Genomic DNA, 25,488 nt, shown 5'->3' on the forward strand with positions numbered 1-25,488 from the left:
AATATATAGCAATAGAGAAAAAAGATAACACATTATGACCAAGTGGGATTTGTCCGAGGAATGCAAGGTTGGTATAACATTTGAAGATTAATATAGTAACAGACTAGAAAAGACATGTGATCTTCTCAATAGGTGCTGAAAAAACATTTGACGAAGTCCAACACTAGTTCATGATAGAACCTCTCAGAACACTAGTCTGCCTGTTTATTACTCACTGCCTCTTGGCTTCAAATCTGCTCTTTTTGCCTGCTTATGATACTGTCACATTTTTCCCTTACCACCTGACACAATGTTAAGCTTCCTCGGTAGAGTGTGCAGGAAGGATACTAGAAAGAAGAGGCTTCTTTTCCTGGTTCCAGTGTGTCTTTTTCTTTTTGCTTCTGCCTGCAAAAAGATACTCAGTAAGTTTTAGCAGCACTCTACCAGTCAGCTACCCAGTGGCAAGTTCAGTAGTGCACCTGGGCAGGGGTAGGGAGGGGGATGAGGGGGAGGGGTGGGGGTGGGGGGAGTCCCAGCAGCAAGTTCAGGAACACCCTCATAGGTGGCTTCATGAGTTCCACCAATGCACCAGCTGGATTCCTCCCAGTTTCCTGATGAGTTCTGTGGGGACCCCAGCAGGCTTCCCAGATTTCAGCAATATCTCTTTGTAAGTGGTTTTCCAGTGGGTTTCTAGCAAGCCTAGCCAGTGTCCCAGCTGGTTTTCTAGTAAGTCCAAAACACCCCCTACATCATCCCTACCACTCAAGGCAGCTTGTTGGTGAATTTTATTGGTACTCCAGCAGACAGTTCCCTGCCCACCAGCCTCAGTCTACTGATTGTGAACCAGCCCTGTCCCAAGACAACCCAGTAAACTTCTCTACCATCCAGTGGGCTGCTACACACCTTCTCCAGCAAGGTCTGAATCCCAGACTTTGAGAGCATCTCTTTGAGGATGGTACTCTTTAGAGTTCTCTTTTATTCCCTTTTAGTTAATTCTTTATAAATAGTTGATAATTCTTTACATTAAGCTGTCCTTGTTCAAGTTACCATCTAGTTTCTTGCTCCTCTTTGGACCCTGGCTGATACAGAATTGGTACTGGTAGTAGTTCCAGGAGACAGACCCTCCAAGAAGGGATTTTAGGATTGGTTTTGGTTGTGTACTTGGGCTTGAGCCCAGAGCCAGATTCCTTCCAGTGGGAAGTAGATTGCTGGTAATTCGTGACAAGTGGCATCACAATTTAATCATAGTATAACCTGTGGCTGATTGTGATGAAGTACCAGCTGAGCCAAGTACCTTGGGACCCAAGTGACTGCTACACTTGACCATCATAGCAGTAATAATGGCTATAAACACTGAGGTATGGGGTGGATTCTCCTGAGTGCACCAAGCACTTAAACAGAGAAAATGACAGTATAAAATCAAATGGTTTATTATTATTAGAAACGAATATAACAAGATTTTAATAACACTTTTAAATGATCTCAACCTGATACAGCCATTTGCTAACAGAAAACCTTAAAAGAAGGGAACATTAACACAAAATAAATGCCAAATAAAACTCATCTAAAAATTTGAAAAGTAATACCACACATACTTAATATTTGAATTTTTCACTCCTGAAAGAAATGAAAATTTAAAGCACACAAAGTATCAATTGCATTATCTGATGGTCTTGATTTTTGTTTGGTAACAACTATTCAGACATAGAAAAAAATGTATTTCATTTTGCATTGACATTCATAGAATTGTTGAGTATGTCCAAAAGCATCTTCAGATTGGGTGTTAGCCATTGGTCATTCATATAAGCTTGTTTCCTTTTTTTTTTTGGTTCATGACCTACTATTCTTTTTTTTTATCATCTTTATTGGAGTATAATTGCTTTACAATAGTGTTAGTTTCTGCTGTATAACAAAGTGAATCAGCTATACATATACATATATCCCCATATCTCCTCCCTCTTGCTTCTCCTTCCCACCCTCCCTATCCCACCCCTCTAGGTGGACACAAAGCACCGAGCTGATCTCCCTGTGCTATGTGGCTGCTTCCCACTAGCTATCTATTTTACATATGGTAGTGTATGTATGTCCATACCACTCTCTCACTTTGTCCCAGCTTACCCTTCTTCCTCCCCGTGCCCTCATGTCCATTCTCTACATCTTCAGCTTTATTCCTGTCCTGCCCCTAGGTTCCTCAGAACCATTTTTTATTTTTAGATTCCATATATATGTGTTAGCATACAGTATTTGTTTTTCTCTTTCTGACTTACTTCACTCTGTATGACAGTCTCTAGGTCCATCCACCTCACTACAAATAACTCAGTTTTGTTTCCTTTTATGGCTGAGTAATATTCCATTTTATATATATGCCACATCTTCTTTATCCATTCATCTGTTGATGGACACTTAGGTTGCTTCCATGTCCTGGCTATTGTAAATAGAGCTGCAATGAACATTGTGGTACATGACTCTTTTTGAATTATGGTTTTCTCAGGGTATATGCCCAGTAGTGGGATTGCTGGGTCATATGGTAGTTCTATTTTTAGTTTTTTAAGGAACCTCCATACTGTTCTCCATAGTGGCCGTATCAATTTACATTCCCACCAACAGTGTGAGAGGGTTCTCTTTTCTCCACACCCTCTCCAGAATTTATTGTTTGTAGACTTTTTGATGCTGGTCATTCTGACCCATGTGAGGTGACACCTCATTGTAGTTTTGATTTGCATTTCTCTAATGATTAATGATGTTGAGCATTCTTTCCTGTGTTTGTTGGCAATCTGTATATCTTCTTTGGAGAAATGTCTATTGAGGTCTTCCGCCCATTTTTGGATTGGGTTGTTTGTTTTTTTGTTATTGAGCTGCATGAGCTGCTTGTAAATCTTAGAGATTAATCCTTTGGCAGTTGCTTCATTTGCAAATATTTTCTCCCATTCTGAGGGTTGTCTTTTTGTCTTGTTTATGGTTTCCTTTGCTGTGCAAAAGCTTTGAAGTTTCATTAGGTCCATTTGTTTATTTTTGTTTTTATTTCTATTTCTCTAGGATTGTTTCTTTTTTTAATGATGAAAATATTTTGTTTTCTTGCCCTGATTTTGTTTTTGCCATTGAAATCTATGTTGCTTTTACTTCAGATTTTAGACCAGTTTCTGATTTCAGGTTGAAGTGTTCTGCAACAACATTCACTTCTTGCATTTCTTCTCTTCAAGTATTTACAAAGCACTGAAACTCACAGCTAATATCAAATGGTGAAAAATTCAGGAGAACTTTGTTGGATAGTGTTCAGGTAACATTCAGATCTCCCAACCAATGTCAAAAACGTTACACAGAATCATATAGCGAAACTGCCAATTTAAGGTCTTATCTAGCCTTCAAAACTTGTAATATTTTTGGAACATCACTCACAGGATTTATATAAATATATATAAACTTACTAACATTGTATTTGCAAGAACAACCCACCATTAGCAGCAGAGCCCTGACTACACACTTGCTGCATGGGAACAGCTGCAGGTAAGACTGACTGAGTAGATTGTGACTTCTGCTCTCCTCCAGGCTTCTGCCCTAGTCCCTGAAAATATCAGCTTTAACATTTGATTCTACTTTTCAGTGTTTCTTGCTCTTACTTTCAGTCAAAACCAGTAACATCTCTATCTCAAATTATTACGCTTTAATTCTCACAGCAGAACTATAATACCTTTTGTTCCCTCATTTTCCCCATCAACTGATTTTTCTTGGGATTTAGAAAAAGCAGATTTGCCGAGAAGCTCCAGAAAGGAATTCCTACATGGAAGCTATAATGTAAATGAACTATAGCTCTCATATATTGTTGGTGGGAATGCAAAGTAGTGCATCTACTTTGGGACTTTTTCTTATAAAGTTAAACATACACTTATCCTATGACCCAGCAATTCTACTTCTAGGTATTAACCTAACATAAATTTAAATATAAATCTACCCGAAGACTTGTAAATGTACAGCTTTATTTATAGTACTGTCTTAAATCTGGAAACAACCCAAACGTCCACGAATGGTGAATGCATAATCAAATTTTGGTATATCGATACAGTGGAATACACCTCAGTGATAAAAGGATATTTAACAACAAACTGGATGAATCTCAAAAGTGTCATACAGAATGAAAGAAGCCAGACACAAACCACTACTGAAATCAAATTACTGTATGATTTCATTTATATGAGATTCTATTAAAGGCAAAATTATCGTGATGACAGATCAGTGGCTGCCACAGGGTGGGAGACTGCAAAAGGGCACAAGGAGACTTTTGGGGGGCAATGGTTCCCAAAATTCATAGAATTGTACTGTTAGAATTAGTGACTTTTATTATAGATAAATTATATCATGATAAAGTGGCCAAATAAACTCCCCCAATTATATTCTTTTATATTATCAACAATTAGAAAATGGAAATTTACAAAAAGATATCCTGTATAGCATAAAAATATTTGAAATACCTAGAAATTAAATAAGTATAAAGTGTAAAGATCTCTATAAGGTCAAATTAAGGGACATTAAGGAAGATCTAAATATATTGAGATCTAAATACATTGAAGATCTAAATATATTGGCATCTTGTGCATGGATTAAAGACTCAATATGGTGAAGATATCAGGTCTCCTCAAATTGATTAATAGATTCCATAAAAAGTCCAGCATTTTTGGCCTGATTCCAGAAGTTATATAGAAGGGCTATGAATAGAAAAAACAAGGTAAGTGGAATTGCTCTGCTATATTTCAAGATTTATCGTGGCAGTATAATAATTACAACACTGTGATAATGGTGCAGGAATGGTCAGTAGGTAAACGGGATGTAATAGAAAGCCCAGTGATAGACACCCAGTCTTATATGGGTGTTTCTATATAAGATTCCCATGACAGAAGTGCCATGGCTGATCAGGGAGGAAAATAATTGACTTTTCAATAAATCTTGTTGAACAACATTTGGAAAGAAAAGGAAATTGGACTACTACCTCCCATCAAGTCCAAAAAAAAAATGTTTTAGTACATTAAAGTACTAGATATGAAAGGCAAGGCTGTAATGCTTTTCAAAAAGAATATGGAATATCTCCATGGCCTTGGAAAGGATTTCTTCAACAAGACACAAAAGCCATTAGCTATAAAGGAAAGGACTGATAAATTTGACTACATTAAAATGAAAAACTTCTGTCATCAAAAGACCATTTATAAAAAAAAAATGAAAAGAAATCACAGAGTGGGAGAAGATACTGTCTGTTCTGCAACATTTGTTTCAATAATGCGGGTAAGTTCATATGTGATTGGCAAGTAGGTAGGAGAATGATGTCGACTGAACCAAGGTAATATTGGTTCTTATTTCATTTGCCCCAGCTAATGTTTTGCATCATCAAGTAAACACAGAATATACAAACATAGCTGAATGTTGTATCTACTATGTATGATGCCTATGCACCTCAATTTTGCCTCTTTTCTCAATTTGAACTTGTGCTTTATCTTAAAATTGTTGATTGCACCTTTTGCCTTATCTTCGTTATTCAGTAGCCTCAACCCTCCATGTACCCCTTTCTGTCAAGCTACCTTTTCCTTTCATTTTTTTTCTTATTGTTTTTAAAGACAAAGTATTTTATTTACTCTAGTATTTTTTTATTAGGAATATAACATATCTTTTAAACTGTACTAATATTTTTCATTGGGATTGTTACTGATTTTACCAAGTGCTCTGTTTACAAAGTTGCAATAAGTTTTCAGAGATCAACCCTATCCTATTTTCTCCATAATCTTCTCTTATTTTTGGTGCATGATTTTGCAGAAAGCACTATCTGAAGAAAGCATATTTCACATTTTAGCAGAAATACCTCATCTGCAACACATATACCTGGGAAAAGGTGCAGTGCTTCAATACTGACACAATTATTTCACATTTTAACCTCTCTACAATTGGAATACATCTTACAATACATGAAATCTTTCAATTATAATTGCCAGTTTTTTTTATTTTTTAGGGATAAAAATAATGGTGCATTTTAGAAGCTGTTGATTACTTAGATTTGATGAAGTAATGTAGTATCCAGAATGTAAAGAACTACAATTTTAAAAAGGCAGGCAACCCAGTAGAGAAATGGCAAAAGACTTGAACAGCCACTTCACAACAGAAGAAATCTCTGTGGCTAGTAAATAGATGAAAAAAAATGTTTAATCTCATAAGGCAGCTGCACATTAAATACAGAGTGAGACGCCTTTACATACTTAGCATGTTGGCAAAAGTTTAAAAACCTGATGACAAATATTGATGTGGACACAAAAGGATGCATATGATATGATTCCCTTCATATGAAGTTACAAAACAGGCAACACTAAGCTGTGTTGCTCAGAAATGCATTACTTAGTTGGTAAAAACATTTTTAAAAGGAAAGGAAATCATCATCACAAATGTCAAGATGGTGGTTACTTTGGGGGTGGAGGGAGGGAGAGATTTATGATTGGAGGCACACAAGGGGGCTTTTGGCACCCTGGTAATGTTCTGTTTCTTCACCTGGATGAGTTTGCTTTATTATTACTTGTTAAACTTTATACATATATATGTTTTATGTACTTTTCTGTATATTTCAGAATAAGGCAAAAAGGAGGGAGGGATCAGTTATATCAAAGGTTGTTGATTGTCCAAGTTACGTGAGGACTGAGACTTGACCATTGGGTTAAGCAAAGTGGAGACTGCTGATGCACATAACAAATTGTCTCAGTGGGAGTGGTTGGGGCAGTGATCTGATTGGAATGGGCCCACAAGAGAATGAGAGGAGAGGAATTGGAGACTGAGTAAGCAGAACTTGGAGGAATTTTTATGTAAAAAGGAGAAATATAGTGTTGACTGGAGGGGATGTACAAAGCTTTACATTAAACATATAGAGTATCAAGGAGAATAGAAAGGTAAATTTTCTGATGGCAATGTGGTAGGGTAGGGGAAGGTAGAGAATTTTTTATGTGTATGAGAGTACATGTTTTGAGGGGGAAGAAGTGAAAATTTATAATACATTTGTAAAAAGAATGAACATTAAAGCTACTTTGTGAGTCTTGGAAATATGTATGTTGGAATCACACATAACATTTTATGTCTGTTAATGGAAAGAATCATGAACACCATCTTGCTCAATGCCACATTGCAGAAAGAGAACAAAGCCCAGAGGGATTAAGTGCTTGCTTGAAATTGTACCATTAATAATCATCCCAGACTAAAACGCAGAGTTGCTCCTGCCCCTCGGGTCAGTGCTTTTTTAAATAGTATTATCTATAATATGGTTTGCTCTTAAATTGGGTTTTATGTAGTCATTATGTTTTATAGTAGAGTTTATTTAGATAATATTTAAATTAGCCTTTGCTGCATAACAGACTACCCTAGAACTTAATGGCTTAAAATAACCATCATGTATTATTTCTCATGATTTCATGGGTTGGCTGAGCTCAGCTGGGCCCACTCATGTTGCTGTAGTCACTGGAGGCTCAGCTGGGGTTGGAAGGGCTAAACTGGCCTCACTGACGTGCCTGGGGCCTTGGTGCTGTTTGTTGGTTGGGACTGTCGCCTGGACATCTGTACATGGTGGTGGGACTATTCCAAGGAGGCAAAGATGGAAATCTAGACTCCTGAACTTGCACAGCATCACATTAAATTATTCAAAGCAAGCTATAGTCCAGTCCAGATACAAGAGGTGAGGCAACAGGCCCCATCTCTTGATGGGAGGAGGTGCAAAATATGTGGCCGTGTTTTTCCATCTATCACAGCTGCTAATCATAAATTTAATTGCTGAATTTATTTTCTAATGTTAACTTTTAATATGGAACTAAAAGCTGTTGATTTGGGGAATCTAACAATGTAATTTTAGTCAGTATATGAGAAACAAAAATTTGATAATGAAAAAATGTTAAGAAAAAGGGAAGTTATGTTTTCCTAATTAATTTTGTATCCTGTGTGATGTAAGACAAAGAAGTGCTCATTTTTATAAAAAGCTGGGTAAAAATAAGGGAAAAATTCATTGATTACAGTCTTTGTTGCTTAGAATGTTGGCTTAATCATTATTTTCTGAGATCATCACCATTAATATTTTATCATCATCATTGTGGATTTTTTTCACATGTTACAGAATGTAATAGAATGTAATGCCACTAAAAAGTAAAAGCAATTAATAGTTTCCCATGAATTAATTTATAATAATGGTAGCATATTGCCAGGCCCTGTGCTAATTACGTTTGTAAAATTTCACTTAATTTATTTGACAACTCTCTATATTGAGTACCTACTGTGGTTCTTACATGGTGCCAAGACTTGGGGCTATTGCTCTGAACCAAGTAGACGTGGTCCCTGCATATTGCCATGCCCTAGATGGGAATCAAGGAAGGTTCTCTAAAGAAGCTTTCTAGGCCAGGACCTGAATCAGGGATGAGTAGGAGTTAGCTGAGGTAAGAGAGAAAGGGAATAGGAAGTCTTCCAAGGAAAAGAATGGCTTGGACAAAGGCCTTGGAGTTAAGTGAGTGCAAGGAAGGTTAAAAGAATTGGGGGAAAAAAAAAATCTATTATGACTAAAGCCTAGAATGTGAAAGGCGTGAGGCAAGAAAGAAGCTGAAGAGGTAGCGTCTGGATTTTATGCCAGGATCATGGGAACCATTGATGGGTTTGGAGGTTTTTCGCTCAAGATTGTTTTAGAAAAGTCACTGGCTGCAGTTTGGGTAAGGGGTGTAGCCAGGGAGAAGAAAGGGTTGACCCTGGGAGGCCAACAATACAGGCCATAGATAATGATATGAATTAAGTGAGTGTGAGAATGAAGACAGGTATATAAATCCTACAGGTATTTAGGAGATGGAATCAACCAAATTTGGTGACTGGATGTAGAGCAGAGGGAATAACCCAAGGTGACTGACAGATTTCTGGCTTGGAGTACTATTAGCAAATAGGGAGCATAAATAGAGGAATAGGCTTGGGAAGGCATCCTTGGCAGGACAATATCCCAACCCTATTTCCAGGCTAAGTACCTGGATCTCTTTTTTGTATTCTCTAGTATTTGAAATATTTCCAATATCAGTTCAAAAAAATATTGATTCTTGTTCAGTGAAATTCAGTAAAATATAGCAATGCTGCCATAACCTGAATTTATATCTTGGATCTGAAAAACATTTTACTTTGGCATTAATTCCTTAATAGATAGAAATTTAGTGCTCTGTTGCTGTAGTGAATTTCATTAAGCAATTTACTGCTTAATGTTTTGAAATTACTTGAAGAGAATAATGGCTAAGAAGCAATATGTGAATTCCTATCTTAAGCCCTAAGCCCTTTATTCATTAGTCTAAAATAATTTCATAATGAATACTTGTTCAAGTTTTTTTAATGGAGCTCAGTAAGAGTTTTTAAAAGTTGTTTTTCTTTTTTTATTGTCCTTTACAACTCTAGTGAGTAAAATGTTAGTTTACATTTATGCTAAAGAAGTAAAAATATGTAAGGTAGCTACATGAAAATGAAGCCTATCCTTGGTGGACTTATCTCTCCTTCAAATGTTAAGTAATAATAATTGAGGTTTAAAAGAAGAATTAACTGTTGTGTCTTGGAAAGTTAAGTTTTCTTGGACACTAACATTTTAATCTTTGTAATTTTGAATTTCATAGCCATCTTTAGCTTTTATTAAAGTATATTTACTCATCCTACATTATTTATTGTCCTACTTTCACCTAGGAATGTTAATTTGCCTAAAATTCTCTGATCATCACTCTAGAAGATACAATATATTCAGTAGTCTGTTTCCCATGTGTTCTCTATAAACTGAATTTTCTATTATTCTCAATGTTTTATAAGTTTAAAAGCACTTTACAACCTATTTTTTTCTTGTTGTTGTTTTTTTTTTCCCTTAGGCACTACAAGGGCCCCCAGGGATGGGGAAGTACCAGGGGTGGACTATAATTTCATTTCTGTTGAACAGTTCAAAGCACTGGAAGAGAGTGGAGCATTATTAGAAAGTGGAACGTATGATGGTATGTCCTCAAATATTGACAACAGCAACCCAGAAAACTATCTGATTGATTGCAATTATTTCAGAGGGAATTTGGTCAGTAAAATACCATTTTTTTAAAGTTTTTTCTATCAGTCTTTGGGAGATTTTTCTTTTGATTAGGCTATTTGTAATTTACTAATTAAAATGGGATTAAACTATAAGCAAACACATTCTACATTATAAAGTTGATTGTGAACAAAATACTAAAATCATTCAAACTGGCCACAGTATGCATATTTCACTGGTAATTCACATTCATCATATGAACTCAACAAGTATTTGTGAGTTCTATTTGTGGTTGGAAATAAAAATACCGTACAATTTAAAAAATCTATTTATACCTTGCCTCTCTTAGAGAAAAGAGAATATAGATTTGAGGAGGAAAATAACAAAGACAGAAAAATTGGTTTTCTTTTCATAACTCTTTACTCACTTGATTCTAGGAAGTACTGAGTTAAGATCAATTTCAACTTTTAAATGATTCTTTGTTAGATCTATTTTTTCTTTATCTAACACTCTTCACTGGCAAGCTTATGTACTCCCATAGCACCCTGTACTTTTCCATCATTGCTTTATCAGCTATTATAATTGCCTTTTTCACAAGCTCTGTGAAAGCAGATATTATGTCTTTCTTACTCAATATTATCTTCAGTGCCTAGAGATGGTGTTCAATAAGTATCTAACCATGAATTCAGCATATCCAAATATGCATTTGTGCTCTATCCAAAAGAATAATTTCTCTCTTTAGCTGCACCAAGAGCTCAAAACAGAGGAGTCTTCATTTGCTTCTTTCTTTTTCTCACAGTTTTCATCTAGTGTGTTACCAAATCTAGTCATTTCTTCCTTTGTAGCAGCTTTCACACTGCCTTCTTTTTTTTTTTTTTTTTTGATTTACAGTGTTGTGTTAGTTTCAGGTGTACTTTTTTTTAACATCTCTATTGGAGTATAATTGCTTTACAATGGTGTGTTAGTTTCTGCTTTATAACAAAGTGAATCAGTTATACATATGTTCCCATATCTCTTCCCTCTTGCGTCTCCCTCCCTCCCACCCTCCCTATGTCACCCCTCCAGGCGGTCACAAAGCACCGAGCTGATCTCCCTGTGCTGTGTGGCTGCTTCCCACTAGCTATCTATTTTATGTTTGGTAGTGTATATATGTCCATGCCACTCTCTCACTTTATCACAACTTACCCTTCCCCCTCCCCATATCCTCAAGTCCATTCTCTAGTAGGTCTGTGTCTTTATTCCCATCTTACCCCTAGGTTCTTCATGACCTTTTTTTTTTTCTTAGATTCCATATATATGTGTTAGCATACAGTATATGTTTTTCTCTTTCTGACTTACTTCACTCTGTATGACAGACTCTAGGTCCATCCACCTCAGTACAAATATCTCAATTTCATTTCTTTTTATGGCTGAGTAATATTCCATTATATATATGTGCCACATCTTCTTTATCCATTCATCTGATGCTGGACACTTAGGTTGCTTCCAAGTCCTGGCTATTGTAAATAGAGCTTCAGTGAACATTTTGGTACATGACTATTTTTGAATTATGGTTTTCTCAGGGTATATGCCCAGTAGTGGGATTGCTGGGCCATATGGTAATTCTATTTGTAGTTTTTTAAGGAACCTCCATACTCTTCTCCATAGTGGCTGTATCAATTTACATTCCCACCAACAGTGCAAGAGTGTTCCCTTTTCTCCACACCCTCTCCAGCATTTATTGTTTCTAGATTTTTTTTTTTTTTTTTTTGGTGGTACGCGGGCCTTTCATCGTTGTGCCCTCTCCCGCTGCGGAGCACAGGCTCCGGACGCGCAGGTTCAGCGGCCATGGCTCGCGGGCCCAGCCGCTCCACGGCACATGGGATCCTCCTGGACTGGGGCACGAACCGTGTCCCCTGCACTGGCAGGCAGACTCCCAACCACTGCGCCACCAGGGAAGCCCTGTTTCTAGATTTTTTGATGATGGCCATTCTGACCGGTGTGAGATGATATCTCATTGTAGTTTTGATTTGCATTTCTCTAATGATTAATGAGGTTGAACATTCTTTCATGTGTTTGTTGGCAGTCTGTATATCTTCTTTGGAGAAATGTCTATTTAGGTCTTCTGCCCATTTTTGGATTGGGTTGTTTGTTTTTTTGTTATTGAGCTGCATGAGCTGCTTGTAAATCTTGGAGATTAGTCCTTTGTCAGTTGCTTCATTTGCAATTATTTTCTCCCATTCTGAGGGTTGTCTTTTTGTCTTGTTTATGGTTTCCTTTGCTGTGCAAAAGCTTTGAAGTTTCATTAGGTCCCATTTGTTTATTTTTGTTTTTATTTCCATTACTCTAGGAGGTGGGTCAGAAAGGATCTTGCTGTGATTTATGTTATCTAGTGTTCTGCCTGTGTTTTCCTCTAAGAGTTTGATAGTTTCTGGCCTTACATTTAGGTCTTTAATCCATTTTGAGCTTATTTTTGTGTATGGTGTTAGGGAGTGTTCTAATTTCATTCTTTTACATGTACCTGTCCAGCTTTCCCAGCACCACTTATTGAAGAGGCTGTCTTTTCTCCACTATATATTCTTGCCTTCTTTATCAAAGATAAGGTGACCATATGTGCGTGGGTTTATCTCTGAGCTTTCTATCCTGTTCCATTGATCTATATTTCTCTTTTTGTGCCAGTACCATACTGTCTTGCTTACTGTAGCTTTGTTGTATAGTCTGAAGTCAGGGAGCCTGATTCCTCCAGCTCCATTTTTCGTTCTCACGATTGCTTTGGCAATTCGGGGTCTTTTGTGTTTCCATACAAATTGTGAAATTTTTTGTTCTAGTTCTGTGAAAAATGCCAGTGGTAGTTTGATAGGGATTGCATTGAATCTGTAGATTGTTTTGTGTAGTAGAGTCATTTTCACAATGTTGATTCTTCCAATCCAAAACATGGTATATCTCTCCATCTATTTGTATCATCTTTAATTTCTTTCATCAATGTCTTATAATTTTCTGCATACAGGTTTTTTGTACCTGTACGTAGGTACAAAATTAGGTACGTCATTAGGTACGTTTATTCCTAGGTATTTTATTCTTTTTGTTGCATTGGTAAATGGAAGTGTTTTCTTAATTTCACTTTCAGATTTTTCATCACTAGTGTATAGGAATGCAAGAGATTTCTGCGCCTTAATTTTGTATCCTGCTACTTTACCAAATTCATTGATTAGCTCTAGTAGTTTCCTGGTAGCATCTTTAGGATTCTCTATGTAGAGTATCATGTCATCTGCAAACAGTTACAGCTTTACTTCTTCTTTTGCGATTTGGATTCCTTTTATTTCTTTTTATTCTCTGATTGCTGTGGCTAAAACTGTCAAAACTATGTTGAATAAGAATTGTGAGAGTGGGCAGCCTTGTCTTGTTCCTGAAATTAGTGGAAATGCTTTCAGTTTTTCACCATAGGGGACGATGTTGGCTGTGGGTTTGTCATATATGGCCTTTATTATGTTGAGGAAAGTTCCCTCTATGCCTACTTTCTGCAGGTTTTTATCATTAATGAGTGTTGAATTTTGTCAGAAGCTTTTTCTGCATCTATTGAGATGATCATATGGTTTTTCTTCTTCAGTTTGTTAACATGGTGTATCACGTTGATTTATTTGCATATATTGAAGAATCCTTGAATTTCTGGAATAAACCCCACTTGATCATGGTGTATGATCCTTTTAATGTGCTGTTGGATTCTGTTTGCTAGTATTTTGTTGAGGATTTTTGCATGTATGTTTATCAGTGATATTGGCCTGTAGTTTTCTACTGCCTTTCTTTTTACTTTTATCACCTCATTGTAGGCTCACTGGACTAGCTCATGCTGGCTGTCGCAGTTGATCTCATTTGTTCCAGTGTCTTCCCTCTCACCAGTCCCCCCTGCTCGTTGCTACTGTGCTAGTCCTCCTCAAGTGCAGTTCTGGTCATATCTCTCTCCTTCAGAATCTTTAATGATTTCCTTTTGCCTGCTATGTTTGACCCAGCCACCCTTTCTGGGCTTAGCTCCCATGACTCATTCATTCATTTATTAATTTATTTGATCCTTCTTTCATACTATGTGCCAAGCACTATCAGAGGGGCTAGAGATGCTGTGCTGAGCAATATTGAAATGATACTGCCTTCATAAATCCTATATCTTAGTGGGAAGGCAGTCAAAAAACAAACAAAGCAACCCAATTGAGATGTTATGAAGGAAACAAAAACAAGGGATTTAAAGGAAATAATAGGAATATCTTATTTAGATAAGATGGCCAGTGGAGACTTTTCAGAGGAAATGACAAATTTTTATGCAAATAGCCTGCGCTCATTCACCTCCCTCCTACAGGCAACCATTCTGGTGTGTTTAATGTATATGTTTTTGTTTGCATGTGTTCTTACAAAATGTATATTGTGTCTTGTGTACGTGTATTTATTATTTACATCTGGGCCATGTTCTAAATGTATCTCATTAGTTATTAACTGTTTTCACGTATTACTACTGTGTTTTTTAGATTCATCCATGTTGCTGTACTGTATTTGCATGTAATTCATTGTTTTTTTAACTGCTGCACAGTACTCCATGTTGTGAATCCACTACCTAACGATTCTCCTAGTGACGGACTTCCAGATTGCCTGCAACTCCTCATCACCACAGATAAATCTGCAACATCCTCACACACGTCTTCTTACAGACCTGTGTGAGAATGTCTGTGGAATATGTATCCAATTGTTGGGTTATAAGGTATACCTATAGTTAATGTGATGAAGAAGCTCTGGGTAGCTCTGCCGTCTCTATTCCCATCAGCAGTGCCATAGGGATTTGGTTCTGTAGCAGATGTAGTAATGACTCCATATACTCCTCAACACTTGGCATCATCCAGCTTTATAATGTTGCCAATTTGATGGTTAAAGAAGTGGTATCTCATTTTAATTTTAGTTTCTCTGGTAGTCAGAGAGTTTGAGCATCTTTTCATATGCTTGTTAGTTTTCTTGGACTAATGCAAATTGTCTATTCATTTGCTTTGTCCATTTTTTAAAAAGTGAGATCTCAGTCACATTCCAGTTTATAGACATTCCTTAGTTATTTAGATATTAATCCCTTATTGGATATAGACATTTTCTCCCATTCTGTCACCTAATAACCTTGTCCTGTGTTTCTTCATTAAACAGAAATCCTTAACTTTTGTTTATCAGATTTATCACTGTTTTCCTTATGATTTATGCTTTGAAGTTTCGTTTAAGAAGTCGTTCTCTGCCTTTAGATCAAAAAGATATTCCTCTACATTTGCTTCTGTTACGAACATGAACAGTCATCCACCCTTTCACAACCATAAGATTTACAGAAATTTTAAAGACTGATAATTGTGGGAAACCCCCATACACAGCTGAAGAGAGTATATAATGATACAATCCCTTTGGAGAGCATCTTGGCAATAGCTAGTAAATTCAAAGATGCACCTGACTCTGCCCTAGCAGTTCCCTTTCTGGATGCCTACTGTAGAATGACCCTTGTCAATGTACATATGCAGACATGTACCCGAATAGTCATTATAGTGTCGTTTGAAACAATAAGGGAATGCAACCAGCTCTCTTTTAGTAGAGGAATTAATAAAATACCTTTTAATTTGTTCATAAAAATGGACTATTATATAACAGGTGACTAGAATCTACATGTATCAACAGGAATAAGTCTTAAAAATACAGTTGTATAAAAAGAAGATTGCAAAAGGATATGGACAGTATACTGTCTAGAAAAAAAGATATGTAATGTCATAAACACTCCATGAAGCTTTTATTAAAGCAGTAGTATTTATATGTTATGTATGCATATACATATGTCCTAGATGTACATAATATGCAGGGAAATGACATATACCAACATAAGGATAACTCAGGGAGAAAGTGGGAAGAACAGAGACAGTAAGTTAGGCCGTTAATTATATGTGTGACTGTATATGTGTGTCATTAAAGAGGGGAAAAGGGGAGACCTGAAAGGAATCTGGCAAAAGTTAGTATCTGGGGATGTGTAAATAAATAAGTAAATAAGTTTCTTATACTATTCTAACACTATTGTATATGATTTTATATAGGTTTAAAATATGTAATGGTTGACTGTTCTATTGTAAAAATGAAAACCCTTCAGAAAAGAAAAAAGAGAAAAAGAAAAATCTCCAAAACAGCTTCAAAAAGATGAAAAACTTTTTCTGTGAATAACTATAGTCAAGGTTCACAAACCTTGTAATTCTTTACCTTCCAGTATCTGAAATCTTGATATTTACCAACAATTCAAGAAAAATAGATCCAATTTACTTATAAGCAATGCTAGTTTTCTTTTTTAATCTAAGCCAATAATTTTTTTAAAATAAGGAAACTGCCAGAATTTATTATGAAGTTCTAAGTTCTTATCAGTGATTATGGATATAGCAATCACAATATCCTGAATTTCTCTAATTTTCACCCTAGGGTCAGATAATAATTACTAAGAATACACCGTAAAATGTGTTTCTAGTATTTCCTGTAAAACTAACATCCTTAGAAAAACTGGAAAAAAGAAAAAAGTAAAAGTGGACTTTTAACTTCTTCATGGTACATCAAAATTTCTTGGATGAGTATTGGACATCATGCAGGAAAAAATGAGATCCTAGAGCATCCTATTCCCCAACCAAACCTCTGTTTGGAGCATTTCTGTGCCGTCCATCCCAGAGAAATGTGAACTGGCTTTTTCATTGGTCGTTGCTTTACTTATGGGCCAGAAAGTTGGCAGAGATCCTCTTAGTCTGTTTTAGTATGAAACTTTCCATCCATCTGCATGACAGGAGTAACTCCATTTCAAACGTGGATTTGGAAGCAAGGAAGTAGTTGAGTGGGGAGAGGCAAGATGTGGTTGAAAAGTCTTATTATTTTGATTCCATTGTCTTTGAGTATTTTAATGACAGTTACCTCCCAACGTCAAATTTGCAAAGAATTTATCTTAATACTTTCCCCCTCAAAGCAAGCACGACTTAAGGTAAACCATGTTACTTGTAGATTTGCCTCACTGATGTGGTGAACAACCTATGTTGTTGGGTTTTTTTTTCATCTTGGAAAAATAATCCATTATATACCCCATTAATTTACTGTATATGAATGAGCATCTTAATTACCTCCTTAGGAGCCAAGGAATTTGGAGATTTTTTTTAAAATAAAAGAAGAAGATGATGAGTATTTTATTCCCTGTCCATGTTTATCTTTCTATAACATCAGCATAGTGGTTGATATATAAGGTCAAAACTAGCAGGAGCCACAAACTTTTAAGGTAGCTAGACCCACTGGACATTTTCCATAGTACGTGGCTGCCTGTTGGGGACTACATGGAAAACTGAGCAGATATTCAGTTGTTTTCATTCTATTCTGGGACATTCATTTTTACTGCAAAAATTACTGATTTACAAAGACACAGACCTACTAGAGAATGGACTTGAGGATATGGGGAGGGGGAAGGGTAAGCTGTGACAAAGCGAAAGAGAGGCATGGACATATATACACTACCAAACGTAAGGTAGGTAGCTAGTGGGAAGCAGCTGCATAGCACAGGGAGATCAGCTCGGTGCTTTGTGACCGCCTGGAGGGGTGGGATAGGGAGGGTGGGAGGGAGGGAGACGCAAGAGGGAAGAGATATGGGAACATATGTATATGTATAACTGATTCACTTTGTTATAAAGCAGAAACTAACACACCATTGTAAAGCAATTATACTCCAATAAAAAAAAAAGAATCTTAAGTTTTGGTTAGAAAAAAAAAGTTATTGATAAATAATAAAAAGGAAATATAGAACTAGACAAAAAAAAATTACTGATTTACAAGACAACATATTAAAGTATTTCTTGCTTTCCTGAGAGTAAGCCAATATTGAGTTATGCTAATAAATTCTCTATTTGTTCAATAAATTGCCAGATAAAATAATATAATTAAAATGCTCAGAAAAACTTCAAAAAATTAACTTTTACATAAGCAGCCTACATTTCAGAACAGACTGGTTGGTTCTTAGCTTTATCCTTTGCCTGTATGTTTCCTTATTTTACCAAAATAGTTCATTATGTTACATATCAGAACAAAATTATTTGAATTAGTTTTCTCCTCCTTTACTCCCACTTTTTTTGCCAGTTAGTCTTACACAAGAGCATTGATGCATTTAAATTCAGAAATTAGGCCCTAATATAGAACTCATGCAAAGCAAGCCCTGTAGGAATAACTAACCTACGTACGTAAAGTCAACTTCCTGGCCTTAGTACAAATAGTCTTAAGTGTTAGATAATGTTAGATAGTATATAGTGTTAGGGCACTTGAGAAATAAGTTCTTCCTGGTCTTTCTACCTCCTCTTCTCCCAAGAAAAAGTGCTTTGGCCTCCTTTTGGCCAACGGTGGGTGTTCAAAAACTTCCGTATAAGATAACAGGGCAGAGACATTTTGTTCTGACTCTCAATTCAGCATTCAGCACTTTCAGCAGCTGTTATTTTGTCCACTTCAGGAAACTTCTATGGAACTCCCAAGCCTCCAGCAGAACCCAGCCCTTTCCAGCCAGATCCAGTTGATCAGGTCCTCTTTGATAATGAGTTTGACACAGAATCCCAAAGAAAACGAACTACATCTGTCAGCAAGATGGAAAGAATGGACAGTTCTCTTCCTGAAGAGGAAGAAGATGAAGACAAGGAAGCTGTTAACGGTAGTGGAAATGCAGGTTCGTCAATAGATGAACAACTTCTGGCTGATCCTCCAGGTTGACTTTAATATGACACTGAATTGGAAGTAGTAAAACTTTCCACAAAGCACATGCAGAGAAAGTGATGGGATTCTCAGGGGTTTTTTTTTAAAGGTTTTGCGTGAAACAGTGTATCTCTGTTGACTGTCTTGTAAGCTGAAGTGAGTTGCTCCAAGTGGCAGTTTTAATAAATCGATTATAAACTATCATTAGTATTGATAATAATACAATATGTCATTACCCTGCTGCCTAAAAGAGTTGAGATTCATTTCTGGTGCTTGAATATGAGAATCTTGTTGGCCTAAGTCCTACTTTACAGAATTTGAACAAACTGTAGACGTGTTAAGATATAGCCTTCAACCAAAACAAAGATTTAGAAGTATGCTAATAAATATTATCTGAAAGGTTTGTTAGCAATATTTTGAGTTTAAATTCTGAATCATTCAAAGAAAATTTCCAAACTTGACTGTCATATTTTTCATTAAATGCAAAACCAACAGAAATTTAATTGTAGAGAATCTTCTCCTTTTGGGTACCCCTAAATAATGTAATGATTGCTTAGGACAGCAGTCCCCAATCTTTTTGGTACCAGGGACTGGTTTCATGGAAGACAATTTTTCCACAGACTGGGGCAGAGTGGGGGGATGGTTTCGGAATGGTTCAAGTACTTTGATTTATTATGGGCTCTGTGCAGGCAGACCTCAGCCTCAGCTCCACCTCAGGTCATCAGGCATTGGATTCTCATAAGGAGCACGCAACCTAGATCCCCCGCATGTGCGGTTCACAGTAGGGTTCGCGCTCCTAAGAGAATCTAATGCCTCCGCTGATCTGACAGGAGGCGGAGTTCAGGCGGTAATGCGAGCGATGGGGAGCGGCTGTAAATACAGATGAAGCTTCGATCACTCACCTGCCCCTCACCTCCTGCTGTGCGGCCCGGTTCCTAACAGGCCATGGACTGGTACCAGTCTGAGCCCTGGGGGTTGGAGGTTGAGACCCCTGGCTTAGGAGATTCTTATACTGCTAATTAAGAGTATAAATAGGAAACCACAGAATCACAGGAGAGCTGATTTCAGTGCTATTTATGATAATAATTCCATTCAAAACACTAGAATATAAGCTTCATAAGGGTTGGAATTTTTGCTTGTTTTGTTCATTGTGGTATTTCTTGAGCCATAAACCATGTTTAGCACATAGTAGAAGCTAAAAAAATATTTTCGTTGTACTAATAAATGAAAATATTTGATTATATCTTCAAATTTGCAGAATCCATTACCATATCATTTTCCCAAAGTATCCTGTTGTTTTCCTTTATCAGTTATTAAAATTTGCTATTATCTATTGTTTTAATACATTCATTGCTTGTGTCCCCCTCCAGAGTGTGAGTCCTGTTTTATGGTCCTAACATTTCACACTGTTGTGTTGCAGATACGCTCAATGAATTATACCAATATATTTTGGTGAAAACGGGTCTAAAAAGGTTTAGGTGAATTCACATCTAATTCTTTAGAGTTGTTAAGGGAAGTCATCATATCCTAGAGACTTTTGATTTTGATGTCAGCTTTACTCTCCCACAAAATTATGTTAACATTTTTAAATGCTTAAGACTGGGATTAGAAACCATGACTCTGTCCTCAAATGGGAATTTATATGTTTTTAATTTGAAGGAAAAGAAAATGCCCTGTTTTTAAACTTCCTAATGCAGAGCCTTTCAGTGAGCACTGCAGTTCCCTTAGAGGTAAACCCATCTGTAAGCTCCATAGTTTATGTTTGTCGTGTAAGACAGCTGTTAAACCAGGTGTTCCAGACTCTTCACTGTTAATATTTAAAGGGAGTGTATCCAAGAGTGTGTGGGAGGCAGTTTGTACACTCCTTCTTGTGTGTAGGGACCATAGGACTCTTCCACTGGAGCATATATTTCTTTGTAACAGAATATATTCAGAATATTTTAAGGAAAAAGCAATAGAAGACATGGCTAAAAGCCCTTGGTCTTTTCTGAGTAAGTACTAACCATGCTTGTTAACTTATTCAAAGTTGCTTTGTGTATTGCTTTGGGGGACTAGAATCCCTGCCTTGAAAGATCAGTAAATTGCTGGGGGTGGAGGTAGGAGAGGATAGGTGGAGGTTTATTTGTATATACCAATATGTATATTATTTTAAATCTTGATGAGAATTAACGTAAGAATGCTAATATGCTGCAATAGGGTGACACATGTTATATAATAATGCTAAAATTTTTTCTAAGAGTTGGTGTTATATAAAAAACATTTTCAAATCATTGGCTATTAAGCAGACTCCTTTATGCAGTCTCTTGAAACTATATTCAGAAAAGTATTATTGCTCATATAGTTGCTTCTACTTTCCTCCAGTATATATATCCCAAGAATGTAACTCCATTCCAGATTGATTTATACATTGGGTGCCTTTTAATTTCTATCACTTTTTCTGCTTAGAGAATAAATCATGTGTTTCATTCATATTATTCATTCAGCAAATATTTATTGAGCACCTGCTAGGCTAAGTGCTAGGCATTGTTGTAAAAGCTGGAAATAAAGCAGTGAACAAAACAGACAAAATTCCCTGTCTTCATGAACCCTACCTTCTGGTGGGAGAGACAGAATTATCCAACATAAATGAATAACATATAGTATGTTAGATGGTGCTAAGGAGAAAAAGCAGAGGAGGGGAAGGATAAAAAGTAGCAGTGGCCAAGGTTTGCAATTTTAGATAGAGTGTCAGAGAAGACCTTACCAAGAAGGGGACATTGCAAGAAGTGAGGTAGTGCTCAAAATATCCTGGGGAAGAACATTCCAGCCAGAGGGAATTAGAAGTACAAATGCCCTGAGGTGGGAGCATCCCTGGATTATTCAGACAACAGCAAGGAAACCAGTGTGATTGGATACAATGTGGACAATCCATTATATGTGGTTGGGGCAGAGTGCTGGAAGGGAATAGACTAGAATAGTAACAATGAAGTCAATCAGATAATGATGGGGGTGGGGTGGTGGAAATGCGTATTATAATAGGATCTTATAGGTCATTGGAAGAATTTTGCTTTTTATTCTGAGACGAGAAACTATTATATGGATTTAAGTAGAAGAGTACCATGATAAAACAGCTTTTAACTTAACAGGCTCATTCTGGCTACTGTATTGAGAAAAGGCAGTAGGAGGGCATGGACATAAACAGGGGTACCAGTTAGGAGGTTATTGCAGTAATTTAAGTGAAAAGTGGTGGCTTAGACCCAGTGAAGGCATGAGAGGTAAGAAGTGGCCTGAGCCAATAACATTTGCCAACAGACTGGATATAAGGTATGAGAGAGCAGAGTCAGAGGTCACTCCAAGGGTTTTAACTTGAGTATCTGCAAGAATGGAGTTGCATGTATTGAGATGAGACAGGTAAAAGGAGTCAGTTTGGGTTGGGAATGGGAGCTATGGTTGGGATATTTAAGTTTGAGATGTTCATTAGACATCCAAATGGAAATGTGCTTGAAGTTGGATTTAAAAGTCTGTGTTCTGGTCTGAAAATCCATATTTGGACACCATCAGCATATAGCTTATATAACAGTGACACAGTGAGATCACCAAGAGAATGAGTGTAGAAAGAGAAAAAATCCAAGCACTGAACCTTGGGAAGGCACTCTAATATATGGAGATCATGGAGACAGAAAAGAGCCAGAGAGGTAGAAGGAGCACCAGGAGAGTGTAGTGTCCTGAATGCCAGGGGAAGAGACTGTTTCAAGAAAGAGAGGTCCATCATGTCAGATGCTACTGATAGCTCAAGTAAGGTGGGCACTGAGAATTGATCATTGGATGTAGCTATGTGGAAATGACTGGTGATCTTGCTAAGAACAGTTTTATTGATGAGAGATCAAAAGCCTTGTTGAAACGAGTTCCAGTGGCAAATGGAAGAGTGGAAGTGGAGGTAGCAAGTATAAACTCTTTCAAGGAGGTTTGGTGTAAAAAGGAGAGAAATGGGACGGGGTTGCTAGAGGGGAAAGAGAATTGCTTAATTTCCTTTTAAAGAATGGAGAAATAACTTGTTTGTTTGTCTTGAATTTCTATCTTTAAAAATGGCAAAAGTTACAACTATCCCCAAAGAAAGTCCTCTGAGGCACATTTTGGATAAGGGATCTGATTACAGCTATGAACCAATGGGTGAGAGGAAGATGATATTTTATTGTAACAATGTGTGGCCACAGTACCTGTTAGGATATCCACAGGGGGTTTAGGCAGGGTTATCTTGGGACCCTGTGCCCTATATACTGCTACCCTTGCTATTAGTTATGTCATTTATGGTCTCCTGTGTCGTTGGTATATGTAAAACCCTAAGACTAAACTTGAGGGTTTATTTAGGATCTTCTGTTTGTTCTTTGGGGTTTTGGTTGCATTTTGTTAAAAAAAAAAAAAAAAGATGGATGTCACCTACTAGGTAAGAAAGATTGGTTGTGAGAGAGAGAGAGAGGGAATTGCTATAGGCAAGAGGGGATGGAGATATCTGCTTAGAAACACAGTTCTTCCACTGTAACAGAAGGTAGAGTAAAATGGGCACGGTGTGCTATGTAGATATAATGGTGGGAATTTGTGGAAGTTCTGTTTGCTTCTGTTTTCTCAGTGATATAGGAAACAAGGTCATCAAATGAGATTAGGGATAAGGCAGAAGTAGGAGAAGATTTAAGGAGAAGGAAGGTATGAAATTGTTATCTAGGAGAGTCAGAGCGAATGGACAAAGAAATGCCCTATGATTGTCATACATCATTAAATGCCCTCTTGAGGCTACTGATCATGAGTTAAAAGTGAAGTAGTTACTATCGCCTGCATTCAGCTACATATACTGGCGAGGAGTATGTGGAGAGTAAGATTTAAGCAGAATTATAGTTCAGCCAGTCAAGTGTGGTGAAGTAAAGTAGGGAAAAAGGAATCGGGAGTATTTACAAAGGAGTGATTATAGTGGTTGATCATGGAATTTAAGTTGGGTAAGTAGGGCAGTGAGGACATAGCTAGGGGATGGATGGAGGTGAGGAACAGTGATAGGCAGTAAGTAGTAGGATTAGTGGATTATAGAACTTGGTTGGATAAAGGATGGTTGGAGTGGAAGTTCTATAAAGAATGACATATAATGATATCTAAGGCCTCTTCTAAGAGTCTCTGATACTGAAGCATTGCCCGAAGTTCGGAGTTATTACAGTTGTATTATCTTTTAAGTTCTAGAAACAACTTTTAAGTGCATGAATTGTGAACTCCCTAGAGAGTTACCAAATTTTAGTATTCTTACCTACATTGTGGACTTTGGAACTCTAAAAGGATTTTAATATTACCAACAGAGAATTATATTTAACAACAGTAAGTCTATTGAGTTTAATTTTTTAAACTTTGTATTATTTTAAAGGCCTGTGTTAAATGTGCACAAGGCAGCTTGATAAAGCAGTTGAGAACATGGACCCTTTAAATTCAAATCCTAGCTTTGCTGTTTATTAGCTGTGTAACCTTGACTAAAATAACTTACTAACCTTGCTGGGCCTTAGCTTCCTCTTCTATAAAATGGCAATAGTAATACTATATACTCACAGGGTTGCTGTGAGAATGAATTATGAGTTAATATATGTAAAGTGCTGAACATAGAGCCTGGCACATAAAAGGACTGTATAGGTGCTGCTGTGGCCATTGTTTTAGTATGATATTGATTGATCTGTATGTAGTATATACGGAATTGATTCTATTGTTGTTTTTTTGCTTCTTTCCCTGACTAGCATCAGAGGTGCTGTACAGGGTTAATGTCACTTAGCAAATGAAAAGAAAATCAGTGTGTTTATTTGTTTTTTCAAAAGTTATAGCAGAATGTGGACATAGTAGACAAGGAAATTTGCAATATGTATTTGGCATTTTGTTAGACTTAAGGCTGTTTGAAGAGAATGTAACTTTACCTACTTTTCATGCCGTTCTGTTGGAATAGCAGAAAACAGAGAGAGGCATTCTGAGTCGTCTGATTGGATAAAGACTGTCCCAAGTTACAACCAAACAAATAGTTCCATGGACTTTAGAAATTATATGATGAGAGACGAGAATCTGGAACCGCTCCCCAAAAACTGGGAAATGGCCTACACTGATACGGGGATGATCTACTTCATTGAGTAAGCACATGTCTGTATCTTTTCTAATGTGCCTTGCCACTGTGAGACTTGCCTTTAAATTTTCTTAACCTCATTTCACAAGCCTTGCATTTCTTTTTTCTTTCTTTAAAAATATTTTTCATACAAGTTACAATTGATTCTTAATCTGATTGTTTCCCTGGATGATATTTCATTTTTATTTGATTTGGATAAAGGAATATTGTATTTGACGTCTGGTTTTATAAAAAACAGGAGGATTAAAAACAGATTTATCACTAATAATGAAAAATGCAAGGAATAAAGGATATTTTGCTTTGCCTTTTTTTTTTTTTTTTTAACCTTTCGGGTAGAGTGTCCAACTTAATGAGCATTTCACAAATTACCATCATTTGGAAGGGGGCCATATTTATTAACTGAGCTAAATATTTTCAGACCTGGAGATCAACGTAGAGATTAGTGAATCTCAAATTGGAAACACCAAGAAAAGATCCTTTGATCACATTGTTATTCTCCCACTGCTTTGATAATAACTTTAATTTATATTTTATTGCCTTCATATATATTTTCTTCCAGGATATTTCTTTCTTTAAGAGCCTCATATTTCAGATACTTAAATTATAACACTGTCTACTCAGCAGTGTGATGGCTTTGTTTTAGCATTAG

At 36.7% G+C, this 25,488-nt stretch overlaps 1 protein-coding gene across 2 annotated transcripts in view; it reads left to right on the top strand.

The window, feature by feature from the left end:
* MAGI3 (membrane associated guanylate kinase, WW and PDZ domain containing 3) overlaps window positions 1-25,488 on the top strand; it is a 265,634-nt gene that overhangs the window by 169,056 nt on the left and 71,090 nt on the right. The window contains exons 3-5 of one of the 2 annotated variants that reach the window (XM_079944259.1): window positions 9,855-9,974; window positions 18,489-18,698; window positions 24,669-24,846. In XM_079944259.1, the coding sequence (XP_079800385.1) occupies window positions 9,855-9,974; window positions 18,489-18,698; window positions 24,669-24,846 (508 nt within the window). The remainder of the gene's footprint in view (window positions 1-9,854; window positions 9,975-18,488; window positions 18,699-24,668; window positions 24,847-25,488) is intronic. The other variant, XM_079944260.1, reaches the window with a different exon arrangement.

This window comes from Stenella coeruleoalba (assembly GCF_951394435.1).
Source record: "Stenella coeruleoalba genome assembly, chromosome: 1".
Classification (NCBI taxonomy): domain Eukaryota; kingdom Metazoa; phylum Chordata; class Mammalia; order Artiodactyla; family Delphinidae; genus Stenella; species Stenella coeruleoalba.